Genomic DNA, 19,251 nt, shown 5'->3' on the forward strand with positions numbered 1-19,251 from the left:
AGTGCTGTCGCCATGGCAACAACACCCAAGCCCAATGACCTGGGCGCACTCATCAAAAGCAATGGTACAAGTTGCTTGCAAGAGGCCCAATGGAGGTTAGTCGTGCAATCGCCATAGGAGGGCGCTGTTGACCTCAGTGATGCGACATTGGGTTGAGGTGTTATTTACTGTAAAGTGATAACTTGTAATGTAAAACATAATTTTAAAAAATGTTCTTTTTCTAAACTTCTGTTAGTATTACAAAATGTTCTTGTGTTTTAGAATAATGGGTTTATTCCAGCAAGATTATATTCTATTGTATTAAAAATGCTTTAAATACAAATAATAAAATGAGTCAGGTGAAGGACACAAAAGTGATCATTCCAATTATTATACGTTATCCAGCTATCCAGTTTCTATACCACTTTGGGGTCATCTGGCTTCAGGAGGGAGGCGGGATACACCCTGGACTGGTCGCCAACCAATCGCAGGACACATAAACACTGATGGACAATTCATAGTCTCCAATTAACATGGATGTTTTTGGGATATGCAGGAAGTTGAAGGAAACGCACACATGCACTTGGAAAATTACATACAGAGATGCCCAGACAGAGATTCGAACCCTTGATCCCCCCCCCCCTCGACTCTACAAATGAAAAATTAGGGCCGGATAAAAAGAGAAAACTAGAAAAGTTGGAAAAATAATACAGTATTGATCCAAATGTACAGAAGCTGTAACGAAGGCAGACCCCATGCCGGGTGTCAAATATGTGCTCTCTCAGAGAACGCCATCTTGTCCACACTGTTGTCCTGCTGAGGCTTTTTTATTTTTAGCGGGACTCCCGGCTCCTGGGCCAAACTTAATATGGGAATGGCACGTCGGCGTCTCTTCTTTCCTTTGCTACAAGACAGTACCCGGCCCCTCGGCACTTCTAAACAGGTGGCTGCGTGACCTAAACTCCGCCCCCCCGACACCCTTCTAATTGTGACATTTTTGGCAGCCCGTCTAGCTTGTCTCTCTCTTGGAGTAGAGCCCCGCCTTGTTGGTAAAGGCCAGTGGCGTCAGCAATTCCACGTGGAGTTGGTTTTTAAAAGAAGCCTCTGGCTGTCAAACCTGCTCTTCTCTCCACCACGGGGACAGGAAGCAGACTTCGCTTTTTTGGGACCATTACCCCCACCTCACCCCCTGACTGCCTCACAGTCATAGTCAAGAGGTTCAGAAAGGAGGTGGACGATAGCCATGAAGTGGGGCTGGACAATATTGGGGGTCCTCCTCTCCTTGGTGGCCCTGTCCTGGGAGAAGGGTCTGGAGATCCCAGAGTATGATGGCAAGGACCGCGTTCACGCCCTCAGCTCCAAGAACTACAAGTCCGTCATGAAGAAATATGACGTGATGGTCATCTACTACCACAAGCACGTGGACGGAGACCGCAATGCCATGAAGCAGTTCCAGATCGAGGAGCTGGCGCTGGAGGTGGGTCAGTTAAGCCCATGCTAAGGAGTCCAGCTAAGGATTCCTGGATGGGTTTGAATGGAGGACCGAGTAGTGCAGCATCCTGCAAGGGGGGGGGGCGGTTGACTTACTTCAGGACGAGTTCATCCAAAATTCAGGCTCAAGCAAAAATCCAATCACAGGCACAAAGATACAAACATATACAAGAAGCCTCTCAACTTTCACCTTTGACCTTTAGAAGCCGCCATCATCAATCAGTATGCTCTGCATGGCTCAGATTGCAACTGACACATGTTGTTGTTGCTATGTCACCCACTGTACTGCCGGTCATCCGTACGCCATGTGGCCCTGCCCACAACTCATCTCGTTAACATTTAGCTTAAAAGCACTGCTAGGCTATGCGCTAATGCTAACCCGGTGCTTTATTCATTGAACTGAATACTTGAAGTCAAACACAACATGGCTCGATTTATACTTCTGCTTTTTCATCTCCCTTTGGCACTCTGGGAGAAAAGTCACAGCCTGTTGCTATGGTAACCGAACCACATGCAGGCAACAACAGATTTCATGTAGGCAATTTCTTTTTTATGGATGTGCTTAATTATGACCATGAAACAACAGTGACCAGTGAATATGGAAATATATGGATAGTAAAGGAAGCACTTCCTGCTTTTTTAGTTCAAAATCTTCTACAAAAATGAGAAAACAGAGAAAAATTAGCAATGTGTGCTAACGAGCTGAAGCTCTCGAGACAGGCGTGATATTTGGAAGCCACGCCCCCCACCATGTAATGTCGTAATGACACTTGTCACCATGCTAAATGATGTGATGGTCCTGCTTCTAAACTTAGCCTCCTCTAACACCAACACAGACACGTTATTTAACTCCACAGGGTTCAAGCACCTGATGATGATGTGTAAGTTTGTGCTATAAATGCTGGGGAGCTGTAACCATGGCAACACCCGATTCAACTAAACCTGGCCAGAGGTGACGTCATGTTTTTTTTTTTCAGTCAGGCTGGTCACGTGATGCACGAACGTGCCACGTTTACAAGATGGTCATTGCATCATCTACTCCATGTGACTTTGTTGTGGAGATTTAGGGTCTCTTGGAGTTTTTTTTGATTCAGGTGCTGACACACCAGACCCCTTCTCCTCTAGACGTGTATACATCACCCGGTGGCAAGGATTCAAACAAGTCTGAATCCTTCATGAATGGTGGAACTTATGTAACAACCAGTTGTGTGTACACAACGGCAGCTATTACTAATTTACTATCTGGCTGCAGCATGTGTGCACGTGTGTGATGAGGAAAGCGCCTACATCAACACAAAAATGGCTTGAGATCTACGGATACTAACAGGAATTGAATTGTATGTACACTACATCACAGATATGTGGAATATTAACAAATAAGTAAATGCGTATGATGGTCTACAAACATATGCAATTGTTTATTCACATAAACAAATAGCAAAATATGTGTGCATATAATCAAAATATAAAGACCAGTTGAAAAGTTGCAATTGCATTTTGCACTGTTGGATCTTAAAGAGAATGGAAGCAGAGCTTTAAAATGCAAAAAGAAGAAATGACAGTGTGACAATTCTTTTTTGAGTAAATAAAAGTATTAAACTGAAATAGGTTGTTCATCAGAGGATCAAAAGTAAAATTAAAAAAAAACCTGAAATATGAACCTAAAATAGAAATCACATCCAAATCAAGGCTTGTGGGAATGCTGCAGGGAGGGCATCCGTTGAAATCATCTGAAAATGATTTTTATATATTTAAATAAAAACTTGCCTTGCCATCCATCACTAAATGTTCTCAGTTGGATTTAAATCAGGTGAACACACAGGATGGTCCAAAAGAGTGGAAGAAATTTGCTGTCCGTTCATAGCCAGCTGCCATTTTACGCCCCTGCACAAGCTGAAGCTCCATTGTTCCATTGAAGAAAAAAAAACACCCAAGATAAAGATGACACCCTCTCCGCTGTACCACGTGGAAAATTGATTTGGGAAGAAGATTGTCTCGTGTTTAGATGGACAGCTAATTGGATCCCCCCGCCCATCCCTACCACCCGGCTCGGGACCAGTACCATTTTTTGGGTCTACCACTTTTTGTTCCATAACCCTCATACTGTCTTACTGCGTCCAAGCTCAGCAGCAATGCTGCACTGCGAGAGGCCTTGCTTATGCAACTGAAAAATCTGACCTCGTTTAAAGTGAGAAAGCTTTTTTGCCTTTGCCATCAAGAGATCATGCAGTGTGAATCCCTGACAGATATTTCATATACTGGCTTTTAAACTCAATCAGGTGATGAACAGCCTATTTCAGTTGGTTGTTTGCATACCAGTACTTTATGTTTCACTCTCATTTCTCCTTTTTGCTTTTTGACCTTAAGATTCAAGAGTGCAAAATGTAAATTCTTGCCATTGTTCAACTAGTCATAACATTTTGATGAGGAATGTATTTACATAGGTACACATAATTTTACAAAACATGTACATAGATTAACAAAACATATATAAGGCCACCTAGATAGTAGTGCACATACAGTAGCTACAAAAATATATATAAATAAACACAATACATTTATAGATGACGAAAATATATACATAGGGCCACATACTGAAGATTATTAACAAAATATGCTCATATATTTTTACAGTACATACAGTATGTAGCTACAGTACATATTGTATTTCTACACAGAGCTGCAAATATGTACTATAAATATGTATGCAACAAAATGCACAAAGGGTACAAAAGTGTGGCGAATGTTATGGCGTACGACTTGTCATATTTTGTTATATATTGTTTCGACATGATATATGTGAGTGTCTTGCACATCAGGTGCTTCTGACCCACCCGTTTCTATATGTAATGCATCTAAGACGGCTTTTCTGGTCTTCCGTGTGCCTTCTTCAAGACCTTAAATAGCTGGGGTACGCTCCCTCACCTCTTCTTTAAATACCCCCGTTACTAATATGGTCGTGCTTTGGTGAGGGATAATCATCAATAATAACTAAAGTATGCACCTCAATAATCTAATCTCAAGATGTGTTCTTCTTGAATATGCAAGCTTTGTTCATCTATGGAAGCTTTTAGTAGATCACAGTGAGTTGATTTGAAGCCACAGCAGCTTCAGTTTCATTGGAGTGGACCTCTTAGGAGCACAGCCAGCTGCCATTTGTCAAGTAAAGCACCTGCCATCGTCACTTGTCATCCATGCGAAGGTCACATTCATGATACAGTTAATGGGAATGGACGCGGTCATCATGAGCAATGGAGATAAGATCCTAATGTTTAACTTCAAAGGAGTGCATAAAAAAACTTTCTGCATCTTCGTTTGAATCCAAGTGTGCATATTGTCCACTGGTCCGCACCTGTTGCAGCGCCTCCACATGCAGGTCTCAAGTTCGGCCCCCCTCTTGTTCTCGTGGCCGTCCTGCTGTCCTGGCTGCTTACGAAAAGGACATAGAGAGGCATTGGTGTAGAGGGGAGTCGGCTGTCAATTGTTGGCTCTGGTTTCGCTCCGATTTAGAAAGTGCAAGGCAGCAGTCCAAAGCTTTTGCTTTTAAGGCCTTCAGGCGTACAAGAAGTGACGCGAGCCCCAACTGAGATGAATCAGACTAGAAGCTAGGACTAAGGCGAGTATAATGTAAATCTAAATACAACACTTTGTGTGTTTGTGCAGCTTGCAGCTCAGGTTCTGGACGATCTGGACGATGAAGACATTGGATTTGGCTTGGTGGATGAAAAGGAGGACATTGGAGTGGCAAAGAAGCTTGGTAGGCCTCTTTCTTAATGACTTAGTTACCAAACAAAATGAAAAAAAAAGATGCAATAAGTCCTCAGTTGATCATCACAATCATTAGAATTCAAAATTCAAAGAGTTTATGCTGCCCTCAAGTGTTGATTCAGGGTACTGCAACTGCTTGTCGCCCCAAAACAGGCCTGGACGAGGTGGAGAGCCTTTACATTTTTGCAGACAACGAGATAATTGAATATGATGGCGAGCTGGCGGCGGACACTCTGGTGGAGTTCCTCTATGATGTAAGCTTCAAAATTGAAATGATGCGCCAAAATCCCAGATTCCCAGATTGTTGTCCCGTTTCTTAGGTGATCGAAGACCCTGTGGAGATCATCGACAATGAGCGGGAGTTGAAGGGCTTCAACAACATGGATGAGGTCATCAAGCTGGTGGGCTATTTCAAGAGCGAGAAATCCCCTCGTAGGTTGAACACTCAAAGAAACACTTGAACGGAATTCCTTCACACCTGATATGTTTTTTCCTGACCAGATTTCATCGAGTATGACGACGCCGCTGAGGAGTTCCACCCCTTTGTTAAATTCTTTGCCACCTTTGACCCCAAGGTTTGTTCAAGGACCCAGTTTCAACTCTGCTTGAGACATCAAGACTCTTTATCTTGCTCTAGATTGCCAAGAAACTCAAACTGAAGATGAACGAAGTCGATTTCTATGAGCCGTTTATGGATGAATCCGTGACTATTCCAGGGAAGCCCTACACCGAGGACGAGCTGGTGGAGTACATCGAACAGCACGACAGGTGATTTTTCAAACTCCAGGACAACGATGCCGCCCCTGGACAATTTTAGTCATCATGCCTTCCTGTGTTTTAGGCCCACACTGAGGAAACTGGAGCCTCACAGCATGTACGAGATCTGGGTAAGAACCTCTCCAAATGATGCCCAAACACAAAGTTCTTTTCCAATGAAGTGCCTGTCTCACCACTAAGGAGGATGACATCGATGGAGAGCACATTGTGGCCTTCGCCGAGGAGGACGACCCAGGTACATTTATTTGTTGTGTTTCTTCAAATGCAAAGTTCACGGACTTCACTTGTCTTTTTAGATGGTTTCGAGTTCCTGGAAATCTTGAAGGAGGTGGCGCAAGAGAACACGGACAACCCCAATCTGAGCATCATCTGGATTGATCCTGACAACTTCCCGCTGGTACCAAACTTTTACTCTTAAGTCTCTGGTTTATATTCTTTGCCGTTTGTGCCGTGATTCACGTGTTCTTCTCCACAGCTGGTTCCTTACTGGGAGAGGACCTTTCACATCGACCTGTCGTCCCCTCAGATCGGCGTGGTGGATGTAGAAGACGTACGTCTCTTTTTGTGTTTCCACGGATAGTACGACAAGATACGGATGTTCCCTCAGTTCTTGTTGTTGCTTTCCGGCAGGCGGACAGTGTGTGGATGGAAATGGACGACGATGATGAAATGCCCACAGCAGACGAGCTTGAGCAGTGGATTGAGGACGTCCTTTCGGGAAAGATCGACCCTGATGATGACGACGAGGAGGACGATGATGATGATGACGATGATGATGATGATGATGACGACGATGACGACGACGATGATGACGATGATGATGACGACGATGATGATGACGACGACGACGATGATGATGACGACGATGACGACGATGATGACGATGATGACGATGATGATGACGACGACGACGAATAAAAACATCGCCATCATCTTCCACTTCAGTACACCTGAGAGTTGTACCAATTTTTCAGACGCCTGACGTCAGTTGGAGTTCACGTGCGGGATACAAATGCAGCGACCCCAAGATGGCGCCGTCAATATCAGTCAAAAGGGAGAAGCAAACTGACGCGGTTCAAACGGTGTTGTCTTACCACTGAATTAAAACCCACACGTGTTTGCCTGACAAGCTAACTGACGTTTTTGTACCTCATGTCACATGACCACAGTTCATGCACCTTCTTTCCTTTTGTTCATGCAGACCTTGACCGTTTTTTTTTTACCTAAAAGAAAAAAAATCATATACTTCCTTGGAATTGTCTCAAAGGTATTAATAATAAAAAAAAACGGAGAGTCCCATGATGATGCTGTTGAGAATGTGGTTCATGAAGTCGGTGTGCGTGTGTGTGTGTGTGTGTGTGTGTGTGTGTGTAGAGGCACAAAGTCACTCAAATTTAAATAAAAAAAACAACACATCTTTTTACAATATTGTATTCTACATTTGTGTCTCTCAAAGCTGCAATACATATTTTAAATCACACCAATAAATGCAGACAGTAGTGTAGCCCTTCTTATGACAGCGTAAATAAACAGTGGGCGTGGCCTGTACCTTCTAGAGCAGGGGTGGGCAAATACTTTCACTCGTGGGCCGCATTGAGGAAACAAAATTGTCCGGGGGGGCCAGAACATATATATATATATATATATACATATATATATATTTAACACACACACTATTTTATACTTATAATTTTCCTTGAATTTTTTTTTGTCTAATTTTATCTGTAAGTGTTATATACTATCAGCTGTATGTTTTCATGTCCCTTTTTTTCAGGAGCACTTTAAACATCACACCACATCTAACTACGTCATTTAATTTGACAGTTTTGTTGTTTTTTTTTTACTAAATAAGACTTGCAAGTCATGTTGCCAGTTTGTATGTTAAAAGTTGAAATACTTAGAAAGCAACTGGCGGGCCGGATTCAAACGCTTGGTGGGCCGCATGTGGCCCCCGGGCCGTAGTTTGCCCACCCCTGTTCTAGAGGGATCTAGTATTGAGTCTAGTATCATTTGCATTGTGGAGAAACCCTTGTTGAGACAATATATAATATATAATATATAATATATAATATATAATATATAATATATAATATATAATATATAATATATAATATATAATATATAATATATAATATATAATATATAATATATAATATATAATATATAATATATAATATATAATATATAATATGCCAAGGACTTGCAATAACACTGTTTATAAAGCCAAAAAACATACGTAAGAACACCACCAACGACTAGCATGTGTATAATAGCGGCTTAAAGGGGACCTATTATGCTCATTTTTCGTCCCTTTGTATTGAGTTGTGGACCCTTATAGAGCGACACACAAAGCTTTATAGTTCTTCCAGAATCTGCACCTATTCAGCTGTATTTCTTTGGATTTCGTGATTCCCGCGAAAATTATCCGTTTCAATGTATTCCATCCACGCCCCGCCTCCAGGCACACTCACTCTGCTGTGGTTGGTCACACTAGCGAGTACTTAAAAGGAGATCCGGTTTGTGCTGCTAGCTAGCTAGCTAGCTAAAATGTGTTGAATCTCGACTCTCGAATGAAGTAGAGACTGGACAGTCCAAAGTTTCTCAAGAAAAGAGGTTACTTCAAGAAGTTTCTCAATGGTAAGTAGCTTTAGCATTTTAGCATTAGGTTTTATACAGCATTGGTAACCAAATGTGGCCGCTAATTGTGCTAATTGTGCTAGTAATGGTTATTAGCAACCCCACTCCCTGTATGCAAGCGCTTTTGTTCCATGACTTACACAAAATAAACACAGTTAGGACACTGATAAATTGTTACCTACTGCTTGCCCAGTCCCCATGACCAAGTACATTTGGAAAGGCGTAGGGCTTTCTGTAAAATCTATTTGTTTTGCTGGTAAAGTTGAATGAACTCCAAGCACCACCCCGTTCGTGGCGTCGTTAGGAAGTGTAAACAAACATGGCTTTGCTAGCAAGTAAATAGAGGAGCAGAGCTTGGGGGAGGGCAGAGAGCGTGTCTGCTTTACAGACACGACCATATAAGGAAGTCCACCTCTCTGTGACATCACAAAGGGGCAGTTTTACCACGCCTTTTGAAACCCGGCGTTTTGAGCCCTCTAACTTCTTTCAGGGCTCACTTCCAAATACGCAAAGCTCATTATCCGAAACTTGGCATTATTATTTAACACACGAGTACAACATTCTTACTACATTTATAGGTCAGAAAAGCGAGAAAATCATAAAAGGTCCCCTTTAAGAGAACAGATTTTCTATATTTATCACAATTAGAAGTTAAACTTTAAATTGCTTTTCTAAAAATTGCTTTTCAGCCTGAATAAGATGACTGGCGTTCAGTGTGCCAGTTACACAAGAGATCTTCAAACATATTTAAATTGATTTAAAATGATGATGATTGCTATATGAGTCAAATCATATGCAAGTTGGGATATAATGCTTGCTGCACTAAAGCACTGCAAGCAGCAGCTTTAAGAAGAATATGAGACACATTTGGTACCTTTAAAAATAGCTTTCATGAAGACTGTAAGACATTTGGTGCTGGGTGACACCCCTTAATGTGAAGCTATCTTCCTGTTATCACTGTAAAGGAAAACGTCAAGCTGTCAGACTAAGTCGATACAAGTCGAACAAGCATCTAGCAATATGTTGTGATTGATTAACTCGGTTTGATCAGGCTTTTGTCAGCGACAGGACAAATGACGACAGTATCGGAGGCTTTGTCACAACAGTACAAGTAGAAAAAAGGCAGAATCTTCTCATTTAATGTGTCGCTCAGTGTGTGAATGTGCGTCCGAGCCCTGACATCGTAGAAAGATATTTGCCCCTCTTCGTAGTCCACATACACGCCTACCATTTTGGGTTTGGTGTTGAGTGCGAGCTGTAATGGTGGCGTGGTGGACACACGGTACCCATGGCCCTTCTTCATAGCCAGGGCCCAGTAGCCATGGGCGGTGCTTACAGAGATCCGACCCTTCCGGTTGACGGATGACTTGGCTACACCTAGGTACCAATCATCCTTGTCGCCCACCTGAACTTCCCAGTAGTGTCTTCCCGAGGTGAAGCCCTCTCTGCCCAGGACGATGACCACAGTGTCAAAGCGGTTGGGGTGGTCGGGGAGATCCTGCCACGCCCCCAGGTGGCGCACCTGCCGTCGGTCCTGTGAGAGCTGCAGCCATGGGTTGGCGGAGTCTGGGTCCAAAGTGACGTCCACTGCAAAGAGTGTCATTCATTCATTAGTTCATTTTCTACCGCTTTTCCTCACAAGGGTCGTGGGGGGTGCTGGAGCCTATCCCAGCTGTCTTCAGGCGAGAGGCGGGGTACACGCTGGACTGGTTGCCAGCCAATCACAGGGCACATATAGACAAACAACCATTCACACTCATATTCATTCATTCATTTATTTTCTACCGCTTTTTCCCTCACGAGGGTCGCGGGGGTGCTGGAGCCTATCCCAGCTGTCTTTGGACGAGAGGCGGAGTACAACCTGGACTGGTCGCCAGCCAATCACAGGGCACATATACGTAGACAAACAACCATTCACACTCACATTCATACCTATGGACAATTTGGAGTCGCTAATTAACCTAGCATGTTTTTGGAATGTGGGAGGAAACCGGAGTGCCCGGAGAAAACCCACGCATGCACGGGGAGAACAACTCCACACAGAGATGGCTGAGAGTGGAATTGAACCCTGGTCTCCTAGTTGTGAGGTCTGTGCGCTCGCCACTCGACCACCGTGCCGCCCGCAAAGAGTGTCAGTGATAGTAAATAAAACATGACCTCAAAAGCAGTTGACAATGAAATCAAACATACCTGAATACTTTAGAACTTTCTGGATCTCTGTGGGGAAAAAGAGAAAATGCTTTTATTTTGAAATCACTGAAACATAAGAGATATGTTGGAGGATGTCACACCTCTGTCTGCCAGTTTGTCCACGATCTCCTTTAATGTGGCTTCCAGTTTGCACACGGCTGTCCTAATCAACCCGACGCAAATATCAGTGGGAATGCTCGTGTCAGACCAGTCCTGGACTGAAGGTGCGGTGCTCAGAGCTGGAAAGTTCTGTGGAAAAGATACACATTTCATGAAGGTGAAGTCCGAATGAAGAAAGTCAGTTTCATCTACCACCTTCAAGAAGTGAATGTGGTCTGTTCTATCCATGTTCTCCAGGTCACTATTCCGCCGCCGAAGCTCCTCGATCTCCCGCTCCAGTTCTGAGACCAGGTTCCTGGCCCGGCTTTCAGTGCGCCTCTGCGTCTCTTCAATGGCCAGGACTAAGTCGGCTTGCGTTCTCTGGATGGAGCGGATCAACTCTGAGAAAACCTGCATGCTGTCATCAATCTCTCTCTGACTGCTTGCCTACAATCAGAAACCGAGTCAGGAACTTCAAGTTTTAAGGAGAACATGTCAACATGCCAGGTTCTTACTTTGTTGAGCTCCACAGAGTGTTTGATCTCCTCGACTTTCTTTACTCTGTCCTGGATCATCTGCTGGACCTCCACTTGGCTCTTCTTCAGCTGGGCCTACAAGAACACCACCATGTCACCCATGCACCACTGTTCTTGCTAGGTTCTCCTCCACTCACCTTTTTCTCCATCCATTCCCGCTCCACAGGGACGGTATAGTGCGCTCGGTGGTCAGTCTCCGTGCACAGGACGCACACGCATGTTTGATCCTTCTTGCAGAAGAGCTCCAAGAGGCGCTCGTGCTTGGGACACATGCGGTCCTCCATGTTGGCCACGGGTTCAATCAGCTTGTGCTTGGTGAACCTGCTGGCATGTGACTTCAGGTGCTCGTCGCAGTAGGACGTCAGACACACCAGGCAGGATTTTATGGCTTTGGAACGGCCCTCTCCCAGGCAAACATCACAGAGGACCTCCTCCCAGGTGGGAGTCGAAGCCTGAGGAGGCTCCTCATGACAGGGTTCTACCACTTCTGTGTTCCTTTTACTGATGTCATCTTTGTTTATGTCTGTATAATCATCCTCCAAAAGCCTCTCTTCATCCTCCTCTCTCTGCTTTTCCATCATCCACTTTTTCTCGGGCTTAACCTCTGCGCTCTTCACCCGGAGCTCCTTAAACTGCTCGGCGATCTCCCTGAGAACGGTGTTGATGCTGATGTCGGGCCTCTTGTAGAAGGACTTCTTGCACATGGGACACTGGTACAGAGGGCTGGTCTTCCAGTATCCCAGGATGCAGCTCTGGCAGAAGTTGTGCCCACATGGGATGGAAACGGGGTTGGTGAAGACGTCCAAGCAGATGGAGCAGTGGACCTGCTCTTCAGAGAGATTCCCGGCAGAAGTCATTCCTACACGGCGAAGAGGCAGCGTCATTTTTAACTAAAGCAGCCTTTTTCCACCTGCTGTGACAGCAATGTTGTCAGTGTTAGATGGGTATTTTTCTTTTTTAAATACAGTGTATATTTAACACCCCCTGGTGGACAAGTATGTAACTGCAATCTTCTTTTTTTTCTCAATAATACAGTATAACTTACTTCTTCCTCCATTTGGTCTCAATTGAACATTTCACATCATTGCAAAATTTAAATGATTAATGAATTAACAGTCATGTGCTTTACTTCTAGAGAGTTTTAAAGAGAGCATAAACTCACAACTTGAGTGTCACAATGTTAGCACCTTTGCTAAGTCCCACACAACAACAACACATTGATTTAAAGAAATAAAATGTCATGAAGAAGACTCACCAGAGAGCAGCTGCGTTCAGGCTCAGCCGTGCACTGACACATGAGACCAACTGCAACCAATTCACCCCCCCCCCAACACACACCTATGACCCAAAATATATCCCCCCTCCCCTTTCCGCTTTTACCCCAGATAGTCCTACACATGTAATGACCCACAGAAAAACAAAACATTTGGCATTTGTGTGAATTTACATGTTTCTTTTCAAAGACAGAAAAGGTGTCTAAGTCTCTAGATCAGGGGTCTCAAACTCGCGGCCCGCGGGCCAAATGCGGCCCGCTAGTTTGAGGCCCCCACCTCGATACCAAAGTTTAATGTTGAAATTACAGCTTATAGCTGTGTACACACCGGACACAATTAACATGTTAACTGTTACCCTACCCTGTTACCCCGCCCTGTTTTGCTTTGGATTAGCAATGAAGCTAAAGGCTAATGACGCTGGATACAAATAAATGCAGGAAATGATTTGGAATAAAACGGAAAATACACGTCAAGATAAAGCATCTCATCAAACATGTTGTTAAAGTTACGACGCCGCTCCCAGATGGAACTGAGTACGATGCTAACTTGCTAATTGGGTAAAATGATTAAGTTTCGTTAATGTTCATGTTAAAGGTTAAATAACTAAAACTAAAAAAAAAAAAAAAACTAAAATCATTTCTCTACCAACAGTATGTGGTTTCTTACGTTTTTCTTATTTGCTGTTTTATTATTATTTTACTTATTTATTACTGATTGATTGTCTTTATTCTTAATTTGTTTATTTATTTATTTTATCTTATTTTGTGTATAGAAAAATAAAAATTAAGATATTTGAGAACAGTGGAATGTTTTATCAGATATTTTGGTGTGGAAAACCGGAACCAAAGTACTGAAAAAGTGTAGGGTATAGCAGAAGCAAAAGCATTGAAGATAGTTTTTTTATTGATTTTTTTCCCAGTTTTTAATAAATGTGTTGTTTTTTTTTTTTTTAAAACCTAATGCGGCCCAAGTTCACCCAGAACCTAGCTCCGGTGGCCCCCCAGGTAAATTGAGTTTGAGACCCCTGCTCTAGATGTTTTAGTATGAAGTAGTCTTTATTCAAATGTTTTGGGAACAAAAGCAAATCTTGCACATACTGTAAAACTAAGACCACGACCCTTTGAAACCACCCTGGGACCACTGTAGGTTAAAAATATCTGAGTCTGTGATGAGTCCCTCAGTGATATTTAAGTGAAATCCATGAGTATAATCAGGTATGTTTAATGGCGGTTATGACAAGAGGGGAGATGTTCTTGCCTTCCTGGCTGAGGCAGGGACTGAAGATGGGGTAGAGACTCTCATTAAAACTGTGAAGGAACGTATAGAGGTGCATGCGAGCTTTGGCATCATAGAAGGACACTTGTCCTCCTTCATAATCCAGAAAGATTCCCACCTTGCTGGGCTGGGATGGCAACATGAGAGGCAAGCGGGATGAGGCCAGCGCCTTCACCTCACCATTTTTGAGCCACAAGCACCAGTAACCCCCCTCTGGGCTCAGCTTGATCTCGCCTTTGCGGCGGGCTGAGCCATTAGCCAAGCCAAGAGTCCAGGCTGTCTTGCGAGCGACATCCACCTCCCAGTAATGGCGACCCGAGCTGAGACCCTCAAGGCCAAGAACGAAAAGGGCCGGGCTGAAACGTTTAGGGCCCTCGGAGTGGGAGGTTTTGCGCTCTTCGTACCTCACCTGGCGGCCATCTTCAGACACCACCAGGTTCTTCTGCGCAGTGGCGGGGTCCAGAATGACCTCACCTGAGACATCACAGCAAAGACATATTCTTCTTTAAACATGGAAGATGGCCCATTGACAACAGAGAAACTGGACTATTGGCGACCATCTTTAAAGGGGATCTATTAAGCTTTATCCACTTTTTAAAAGTTATTATATCCATACATTTTCTGTACCGCTTATCCTCACAGCCTAGCCCAGCTGTCTTCGGGTGAGAGACGGGGTACCAGCGGTGCCTACATTACCACTCATACACGGTAAGTCAGGAATTTCCAGCCAGTTGCTCCAAAACTTTCCAATTAGCTCTCCAAAGACTTTATTTATCAACTTCTATAACCACTATATTAGAAAGTGGGATCCATTCGTAGTTCGGAAGCACTTGGGGTGTGTGACCAATCACAATCACAGAATGTGGGCGCCCGGAGGCGGGCTGTGAGTGGAATAAATTAACAGACCATTTCGGTGAGAGGCACAAATCCAAGGAAAATACAACTGTAATAGGTGCAGATTCTAGAAGATCTGGAAAGTTCAACTTAATACAAGGGGTATGAGCATAACATTCATTCATTCATTCCTCACGAGGGTCGTGGGGGGTGCTGGAGCCTATCCCAGCTGTCTTTGGGTGAGAGGCGGGGTACACCCTGGACTGGTGGCCAGCCAATCACAGGGCACATATAGACAAACAACCATTCACACTCACATTCATACCTATGGACAATTTGGAGTCACCAATTAATTAACCTAGCATGTTTTTGGAATGTGGGAGGAAACCGGAGTACCCGGAGAAAACCCACGCATGCACGGGGAGAACATGCAAACTCCACACAGAGATGGCCGAGGGTGGAATTTGAACCCTGGTCTCCTAGCTGTGAGGTCTGCGCGCTAACCACTAGACCACCGTGCCGCCCTTGAGCATAACAGGTCCCCTTTAAATTAACATCTCTTATAAACTGCTATTTTTCTTTAACCACTTGCGCTTATCGAAGATATTTTAAAAAGTTACTCACTTGAATAGTTCTGCAACTTGCGGAGTTCTGAGAGACAAGAAGAAAGAGGCGAAGTCACTCAGCCATCAAACAAAAGAGGATAACTTTTATTTTGAAAAACAACATGACTGCCGTACCTTTGCCATAAAGCCTCTTGAGCTCCTCCTGGAACTTGTCGACAAGGCCGCTGACGGAGGTGCGGATGGTCCCCAGGTAGAGGTCTGTGTTGATGCTCACCGCTGCCCAGTCGGTGGGCTCGGGCAGAGGAGGCAAGGTGGCCAAGTGCTGCCAGGAGTGGAGGAGGAAGGTCAAGCAACCATGAAAACAGTAATGATAATTAACATAAGAAGCATTTCCAACACCTGCAAGAAAACCACCCTGTCCTTGGTCTGGACTTGGGCATCTAGCTCGTGGCTCCGCCTCCTCAACTGACTCAGCTCGTTCTCCAGGCTTCGTGCTAGCTCTTGCGCATGACGCTCGGCCTCACGCTGCCTGGTAGTGATGAGTTCCACCAGGTCGGCCTGACTCTGCTCCACCAATCGCTGAAGTTCGGCAAACACCTGCCAGCTCTCCTCCAGCTCTTTCTGGGCGCTGGTCTGCAACACGCGGTACACAGACCCACCATATGAACACTGTCACTGACGGTATCTACTCACAGCTTGGATTTTTGAGCTGTTTGATGTAAATTAGCGGCTAGGCTAATCACTGCTCTTTTTGTGCAAGCACTTCCTGTTTGCCGTCAGTGCAACTGGAGCCCCTTACGAAAAGAAAATATATTTATCAATATATTACTTTAAATGTATTGTATTATATTATAATATATTATTTTTCCATTATATTTTCCAATACATTATATATTATAAATACATGGAATAATATATTTTTGTACATATATTATACATTATATATTCATGTAATATATGGCAATATATTGCAGAATATACAAATGATTGCCGCTTTCAATATATTGAAATAAATTAAATCCAAATATATAATATATGAATTTATATATCCCAAATTATAGGCAATTTTATATATGTAAAAATATAGTCCTTTTTTGGTCTTGATCGCAAGATATTTTTTATATGTATCAATATATACACATATATGATATATGCATATATTGCAATATATTGGAAAATATAAACATAAGATCCCATATATGGAAATATATTTCCTAATACATTGCATTATATTTGCCAATATACTGCAATATATTTTTTTTCCATAAGGGGCAGCAGGTTCCTTGTCACAAAACAATGCTTTCACTTTAAACACACATTAATAGAATGTCATCTAAGCACTACAAAATTTCAAGCTTATCAAATGAGATATTATAGAGACACATGGTTTTGAATATCTGAATATTAAAAAAAAAATTTATGGCCAAAACATTCAATGTAATGGCTTCAATCCACAGCGAAAAAAACAAGGTTTATTATGAAAAGGATGATAAACCTAAAACGAAAAGTAACTTGGTAATTAAAGAATCAAATAAATAAGCTTGAAAACAAAGACACTCCTTGTCTGAGTGCAAACAAAAGCATGGAATGTTTTTTTCAGACTTGTCACACTGGTTGAACGAGCACACTTGAACGCCTCGTTGTGCCACAGAAGAGGGGAATGACACTGCTGCTGCTAAAAGGCCAAATGCTTTTATCACCTTTCTGAAGAAGATCTGATAAAGTTCATTTTCACTCTTTACTCTTTACTCTTTACTCTTTACTTTCACTCTTTACTGGGTTGGAGTAGAACAGCAAATATGGATTTTTCTAGCCAAAAATTCGGGTTATCCGGCCTCAGTAGCTCAGTAGCATTTTAGCTTTTAAATCACATGAATGAGGTCAAATCTAAAATGGACTCACCTTGATGACCCTGATGGAGTGTTTCAGTTCCTCCAGCTTCTTGGCTCTCTCCTTGATCAGGTGCTTGAGCTCAGACCTCTTCTTTCCCAGGATGCTCTGCAGAGGCGGGGCAAAGATCATGTGACATGTCATGTGGAAAAAATATGTGAGCACACAGGACATTCACACACCATCTTCTTCTTCCACTCGTGGTCGGTAGAGACGATATCGTGCGACTTGTGCCCGGAGTCTACACAGGCAGTGCAGACGCAGACGTGATCGGTGCGGCAATACACCTCCAGAAGTCGCTCGTGCTTTTTGCAGATCTTGTCCTCCAGGTGGAAGGTGGGCTCGATGAGGCGATGGGACGTCAGGGACTTCACCTGGAAAATTGAAATCCAACATTACTCCACTTCTGTCTTTCCCGGTGATGTGATAGACACGAGTTATGGTGGTACCTTTCTGTGATGTCTCAAATGTGTTTCACAGAAGGACCCAGGACAGTTAATGCAGGACTTGTGCGCCCTCAGCTTCCTCCCGATGCAAGCGTCACATGGTACATCTCCATCCCTTGCAAACTCTCCTGTGTCAAGACCCGGTGAGCCCCCACGACCAGCGTCGGCACTCAAATTCAGCGTGGAACTTTGCAAAGAGGACCCGGGCCCGTCAGGTCCACCACCAGCGACCACCAGCCCCTGAAACTGGGAGGAGATCTCTGCCAGGACTCTGTTGACGCTCATCTCGGGCTTCCTAGTGTAGCTCTTCTTGCACATGGGACACAGGAATTTTTTGCTGTGGTTCCAGTAGCCCTGCAGACATGCCTTGCAGAAGCTATGACCACACGGCGTGGACACGGGTTCCACAAACACCTCCAGACAGATGGAGCAGGTGAACTGGTCCTCAGAGAGGACGCGGCCCCCTGGAGAGCTTACACCTGGAAGGGAATGAAGGAGAAGGAATCTCTCTTAGGGGAATTACATTGATTTAAAATGTCTAAAAAAAGAAGTGCTCCCAGCAGGTACAGTATTTCTCTTGACGCAAGCAAACAGGAAGTGGACTTCATTGCTGCGGTAAGTATCTGAGGAATGTAGTAAGTCAGGCGTTTCCACCTGACAGCACCGGTGTCAGTTTCTAAATTAAAAAAAACTCAATTTCAAGAAAGCTACATTTAATAAAAATCCGTGTTTTGTCTCATTCTAGTAGGCCACAAAAATATTTACTTTACCTGATTTAACTAGTAAGAGTTGACACGTGTTCAATCCCACATGAGCTTTGGATTACTATCTAAGTATTCAGCCATGTTTCAATGCAAACTACCATGACTCAAAATATGAATTAAAGTCAATTTAATGTAAAAACTCACTCTGCATGTTGTCCTGGAGTGTAGCAGTCGGTGCGTCAGATCACTCGTTCACTTAACAATGAAACCATCAGCCTGTGTGATCTTCCTGATACCTGGAAGTGCACCTCCCACTCTTACTGCGACACACCCACGTTGTCTCATTGCCACGCTCTAATGGGCGGACCTCCTGAAACCAGACACTGAAACACACTAGGAGTGTTTATATTCAAACACCGGAGAGGACTCTGATTCATATTAAGAAGGTTGCTGGTATCAAAACAAAGGAAACACAAAATGAAATAAGAAATATAACTTATTATTGACAAGAAGGCTTTGAATAGGGGTGTCCAAAGTTCACGCCAAGGTACATATTTTATTGGCCCAAATAAAGATAAACCAAAAAAGCAGAAATGTGAAATAGAGAAATAGCAGAATGTAAAAAGAAAAGGTTGAAATGCTGATACAAATAAGTAATAATAATAAAGCTTTGTTTCTTCTGGACACGGTATTGTGAATAAGGGGCGGCACGGCGGTCTAGTGGTTAGCTAGGAGACCAGGGTTCAAATTCCACCCTCGGCCATCTCTGTGTGGAGTTTGCATGT

At 43.5% G+C, this 19,251-nt stretch overlaps 2 protein-coding genes across 2 annotated transcripts; one reads left to right on the forward strand and one right to left on the reverse strand.

Annotated features, from left to right (window-relative positions):
• The first annotated feature begins 1,093 nt into the window (after positions 1 to 1,093).
• Positions 1,094 to 7,374, forward strand: casq1b (calsequestrin 1b). The gene is made up of 11 exons (XM_058068029.2): positions 1,094 to 1,456; positions 5,134 to 5,227; positions 5,392 to 5,492; positions 5,559 to 5,670; positions 5,740 to 5,813; positions 5,876 to 6,006; positions 6,080 to 6,125; positions 6,196 to 6,250; positions 6,312 to 6,412; positions 6,491 to 6,565; positions 6,646 to 7,374. Exons 1-11 carry the CDS (start codon positions 1,223 to 1,225, stop codon positions 6,931 to 6,933), a joined length of 1,311 nt encoding a protein of 436 aa, XP_057924012.2. The 5' UTR covers positions 1,094 to 1,222; the 3' UTR covers positions 6,934 to 7,374.
• A 1,908-nt stretch (positions 7,375 to 9,282) lies between these two features.
• On the reverse strand, positions 9,283 to 18,973 carry btr12 (bloodthirsty-related gene family, member 12). Its single transcript, XM_078789155.1, has 14 exons — positions 18,671 to 18,973; positions 17,766 to 18,241; positions 17,499 to 17,690; positions 17,329 to 17,424; positions 15,826 to 16,059; positions 15,601 to 15,748; positions 15,485 to 15,511; positions 13,968 to 14,500; positions 11,615 to 12,367; positions 11,457 to 11,552; positions 11,158 to 11,388; positions 10,944 to 11,091; positions 10,843 to 10,869; positions 9,283 to 10,239 (listed from the first exon to the last, which is right to left on the reverse strand). Exons 1-14 carry the CDS (start codon positions 18,675 to 18,677, stop codon positions 9,686 to 9,688), a joined length of 3,522 nt encoding a protein of 1,173 aa, XP_078645281.1. The 5' UTR covers positions 18,678 to 18,973; the 3' UTR covers positions 9,283 to 9,685.
• Positions 18,974 to 19,251: the final 278 nt, after the last annotated feature.

The sequence above is a fragment of the Doryrhamphus excisus genome, linkage group LG2 (assembly GCF_037039965.1).
Source record: "Doryrhamphus excisus strain RoL-2023G ecotype Guam linkage group LG2, RoL_Dexc_Guam_v1.1, whole genome shotgun sequence".
Taxonomy (NCBI): domain Eukaryota; kingdom Metazoa; phylum Chordata; class Actinopteri; order Syngnathiformes; family Syngnathidae; genus Doryrhamphus; species Doryrhamphus excisus.